Source organism: Ctenocephalides felis, unplaced genomic scaffold (genome assembly GCF_003426905.1).
Source record: "Ctenocephalides felis isolate EL2017-DRISC unplaced genomic scaffold, ASM342690v1 CF-g0.4_SCAFFOLD_01170, whole genome shotgun sequence".
NCBI lineage: Eukaryota > Metazoa > Arthropoda > Insecta > Siphonaptera > Pulicidae > Ctenocephalides > Ctenocephalides felis.
In genome coordinates this window covers 34,358,580-34,363,721 of record NW_020537324.1, presented here as the reverse complement: position 1 = coordinate 34,363,721, position 5,142 = coordinate 34,358,580, and the positions used below count along the sequence as shown (strand labels likewise).

Here is a 5,142-nt window from a genome sequence, read left to right as displayed (position 1 = left end):
ATTATATCTGTACTTTGCATAATATTTGATTTCAATTTGAATTGAATGTTTTAAATAGCGAATATAAATTCATTTTATGTATATCTCTTTACATTTTAAATAAAACTTCAAACGATATAGAAATGCAGAAAACAAAGCAATAACTTTATTTCGGTAGCATGTAGGAATGCGAGTGCCTGATAGTATTGCCAAAAATAAGCCTGCGTTAACAGATTTCATAACCTTGAATTCAATACTGTAATGCGGCTACTCCTTGAGAAAGCGATTAACCTCAAAGCTACTGACGTTTTGTAACTATTCCAAAATTTTCTAATATAATGTGTGCAATGAATAATATTAATTCAACATATATGTGAAAAATGATTCTTTTTGTGTTTTAACTACTATGGTGGAATTTATAGATTACCGATAAAAGTCAAGATTCCAGAAAATCCTTGCAAAATCACCTACTGATTTAAAATTATAATTTGAACTCAAAACTGGCAAGATTTTTTAAAGAATTGTGAAGATGGCAGATCGTGAGCGTCTAAATGGTGGAATAAATATAAAAAGCCATGCAATAAATGATATAAAAAGTTTTATTAGTAAAACCAGTTTTAAGAGCCACCGAGCAAATGGATTTTCAAATGAGGATGTTAAACGCATATCCAATGGCCATATTAAGGTAATACTATTTTATTTCAGATATATTTTAATTCATTATAATTATTGTAATTGTAACAATTTTTCTCTTTAGCATACAGCACAGCATAAAAAATTTGATTACAATGATCCTCATCGACTTAAAGAATCATTTGAACACGTCCCCTTGCATACAGCATGTCTCACTTATCTAGGATTCTATTTATTGATGATATTAGGATTTTTAAATCAATTATTTTTTACTCCCAAAGTAGCCACTGAAAAAAATCGAAAGGTAACCACGACTACACAGTAGTCAATATGTTAATTTAGAAATAATAAGTATAAGTAATATTTTTTTAATTATTTATTCTATACTTAATTAAACTTAACTGTCAAAATCTTAAAATATTTTATACGAGCAAATAATATCTTTATGCTATAATATGTTTGTTATGTTTATTATTTTTAAATCGAATACTACAAATTTAAGTTTAATTATATTATTTAATAAAATATAAATAATATAAAGAAAAAGCTAAATTATCATCTTAATGTTGCTGTTTTTTTATATATATCTAAATAAAAAATATATTCATTTTGTATATTACTTTAATTACAATTTACTTAATTTCAGGGCTATGCACCTTTATATGACAGTTTTGACAAATTTTATTTGAGATATGTATATCGTAGAATTCGAGATTGTTGGAATCGACCTATATGCAGTGTCCCTGGAGCAGAAGTAACTCTTAAAGATAGAATAACTAAGGATTATGGTTGGAGCTTTGAGTAAGGGAAAATTTTAAATTTAAAATAAGATTCTGAAATACTTCAAAACCATCATTTCACCACATTTTTAAATATACAGTTATTACCTTTTCATGAAATTAAAACTTAGCATGATTATATTTATTATAAATATGTAGCATTTTCATTATAAATAAGTTTTTATTAATCCTTCAATAATTCAATTATTATTTTTTATATTCAAAAAACAATATTTTATTAATATCATAATATATTAATAAAGTTTACAATTACTTAATATTTTTAATTATTCAGATTTACAGGCACGGAAACTAAATGCCTAAATTTGGGTTCATATAATTACTTAGGCTTTGCAGAAAATAAAGGCAAATGTGCTGATGCAGTTGAAAAATCCATCCGTGATTATGGGCTTTCATTATGCAGTACGCGACATGAACTTGGTAATTTGCATTTTGAAAGAATTTGAAATGATTGTGTTTTTAATGTTTAACATCATAGAAAACCTTAATTATATTTTAGGAACAAATCCACTTCACATTCGTTTAGAAAAGTTAACTGCAGAGTTTCTGGGTGTTGAAGATGCTATTGTTTTTGGAATGGGTTTTGCAACAAATTCTCTAAATTTACCGTCTCTTTTAAGTCCCGGGTGCCTGGTTATTAGTGATGAAAAGAATCATGCCAGTATTATATTAGGTTTAAGATTGTCAGGTGCCACTACAAAAGTTTTTCGGCATAATAGTTAGTATATTATTGAATTTTTTTAAGTTTTTGAGTTTCCATTTCAATTTTTAAATTTGATTATTGTTATTCAGATATGAAACATTTGGAAAAAGTACTAGAAACTGCCATTGTAAAAGGACAGCCAAAGACTGGAAAGCCATGGAAGAAAATTATGATTGTGGTTGAAGGAATATTTAGTATGGAAGGCTCAATAGTTAAATTGCCAGAGCTAATTGCATTAAAGAAGCGTTTTAAAGCATATTTATATTTGGATGAAGCACATAGCATAGGTGATAATTTATCAAAATATACATTATCTTTAGATTTTTTATTCAATATTAAAACGTATTCTTAAAATGTTATTCTCAAAAGTTAAAACAGAAGGTTATGTAGTCTCACTGCATGATAGCAACTTATATATGTTGTTATCATGTAGCGTTATATACGTATATACATATATAAGTTATCATGTAGGGAGACTACATAATTCTCTGTTTAATTTTATAATTTTTTTTACTTTATTCATGTTATGTTTTGTATTTTGAAATTAATGTTAGTTTAATTTTTCATGAGCGTTTTCCTGGTTTGATATTGTGTATTAATGAAAAAAATTTTGTTCAATGATAACATACATACTGTGTCGAAACATACAAAATGCATAAAGATAAAGTAAATTTATGAATAATGGATAAGATAAAAATAAAAGTAACATTATTTATTGTACATTTACTTTGATGATTTGCTGCAAATTAACATTTCAAGAATATGTATCAACGTTGAACAAAAACATCTAAATCATATATATATATATATATATATATATATATATTTTACACTAAATATGTGTCAACAGTTGAAATGTACATACAAATAGAAAAGAATCTTAATTAATGAAGACATACAATAATCAGTAAAAGTTGAAAGTTAAAAATAGAATAGTCTTATTTTTTCCAAATACTTTATCGGTCACAACATATTTGACACTTTTATTGAAAAGTGTTGTAACATATCACACATGCTGTAGATATGAAATGTTGATTTATGGATCAGAATATTGTGAAATTTGTATAAATATTGCTACTTCAAAGTTTATTCAGATGTAAGCAGCTAAAATATTATATTTTTATACAATTTAGGCGCAATGGGATCTCATGGTCGTGGTGTTGTTGATTATTATGGGGTTGATCCAAATGATGTTGATATACTGATGGGTACATTTACCAAAAGTTTTGGAAGTGCTGGTGGATACATAGCAGGCTCTAAAGTAGGATTTACTGCAATAATAATAATTTAAATACATTCTTTCTAAATCTATTAAATATTCAATCATTTTTAGAAGCTAATAAATTATCTGAGAGTTCATAGTCATGCACAGTGCTATGCTGCTACAATGTCACCTCCTGTTGCACAACAAATAATAAGTGTAATGGAAATAATAATGGGTTTAGATGGAACCGACGAAGGTCAAAGACGAATCAACCAGTTAGCAAGAAATACTAGGTATACTATTATAAAATATATATATTAGATAAATAATTCGAATTTCCTGTTTATTTTCTTCTTTATTAAAGGTACTTTCGAAGGAGATTAGCTCAAATTGGTGTTATTACTTACGGACATGAAGACTCACCAGTCATACCAATTTTGGTTTACTTATTCTCTAAAATTGGGTAAGTTGTGTGCAAAACTATTTAAATATAAATTGATCGGCATATAAATAGGCAATGTGTAATGAGATTTCTAATTTGTTTTAATGAAATTTCTTTATTATTTTTAGTGCAACTGTCTGTTTCATATTTATGTAGTTATTAGAATGGCGCCTGCAATGTCTATATTAGTATAATAATGATTTAAATTAGAAATTCCAAATTCAATTTCAAACCAGTTTCTATATTTACTTGTAATAAGAACAAGCCGTATCGTATCAATCAAAAATATATTATTTGAGTAGCATTCCTGACATTCTGGTGCAGGTTTTTTTTTTAAGAGAGCAACTAATAGTATTGATTCCAATTTGTATTGAATCATTTCTTTTAATTTGGTATAAGATGAAATGTTCAGAAAGATCATGAAAATAATAAATTAATGAAACTGATTAATGAAAATTAGGAGGCAAAATGTTTTCTGGAAATTCCTCTTATCTGTAATTTAAATATACCATTCCTATATATGCATACTATAATAATAGTGAAAATGCAATTTAATAATAATAGAAATGATTAGTAAATTACTGTGCATAACTGCACAAGAAAAATATCTAACAATCTACTTTTATAATAATAATATTATAGAAGAGGAGAATTGATAATATTGATATTTATCATACTGAACAATTCTAAATGAAATATATGCTTTACTTAAAAATGGAAAGGTTTAAATACTGGACCGCATATTGATGAACATTAATTTGAAAAACACCACTTTATTTGTCTCAATATTAGTTGATGAGTATATTGTAACTAGTATTAATAATTTACATGCATATTTTTATTCAGAGCGGTGGTGAGGACGCTTAAAGAACGAAACATAGCTGTAGTGGGTGTTGGTTTTCCAGCTACGCCATTGATGGAAGGTCGAATACGAATATGTCTTTCTGCTGCTCATACCAAAGAGCAACTAGACTATGCACTACAAGTAATTGATGAGATAGCTGATGAACTTGGTCTCAAGTATTCAAGAAAACCACGAGACCCTAATCCAATTGAGTATTAAACAATTATACAATTACCATAAAATATTAATATGGGCACAAGATGAAAGCCAATTAATGATAATTTTAAACACAATTATATTGAATTAAACATGTGATCTTGTTACTTTCTATTGTATTTCACATTTTTTGATTGAAGATCATTGAACAAATCATTTATACCTAATTATTTTATTTTATTTATTTAAATTTAAGATGTTAGTCATTTTTTTATAAGTTTTCAAATCATAGATATCATAGCTATCCAAATATGTTAATAAACAGTTCCAATTAATATAAAAAATTGCATGTGCGAATAGTGTTTGTGTAATTCAAGAAAC

General features: G+C 26.5%; 1 protein-coding gene across 4 annotated transcripts in view; it reads left to right on the top strand.

The window, feature by feature from the left end:
* The window catches only part of LOC113366239 (serine palmitoyltransferase 2-like), a 14,022-nt gene extending 9,134 nt beyond the window's left edge, over nt 1–4,888 (top strand). Inside the window, exons 1-11 of one of the 4 annotated variants that reach the window (XM_026607811.1) lie at nt 121–290; nt 402–664; nt 737–916; nt 1,259–1,413; nt 1,687–1,832; nt 1,912–2,130; nt 2,205–2,402; nt 3,249–3,376; nt 3,449–3,612; nt 3,684–3,782; nt 4,608–4,888. In XM_026607811.1, coding sequence (XP_026463596.1) covers nt 509–664; nt 737–916; nt 1,259–1,413; nt 1,687–1,832; nt 1,912–2,130; nt 2,205–2,402; nt 3,249–3,376; nt 3,449–3,612; nt 3,684–3,782; nt 4,608–4,824 — 1,662 coding nt within the window. In that variant the 5' untranslated portion in view covers nt 121–290; nt 402–508 and the 3' untranslated portion in view covers nt 4,825–4,888. Of the gene's footprint in view, nt 1–115; nt 320–401; nt 665–736; nt 917–1,258; nt 1,414–1,686; nt 1,833–1,911; nt 2,131–2,204; nt 2,403–3,248; nt 3,377–3,448; nt 3,613–3,683; nt 3,787–4,607 lie in introns of those variants that run through there. The other 3 variants (XM_026607813.1, XM_026607812.1, XM_026607814.1) reach the window with 3 other exon arrangements.
* Nucleotides 4,889–5,142: the final 254 nt, after the last annotated feature.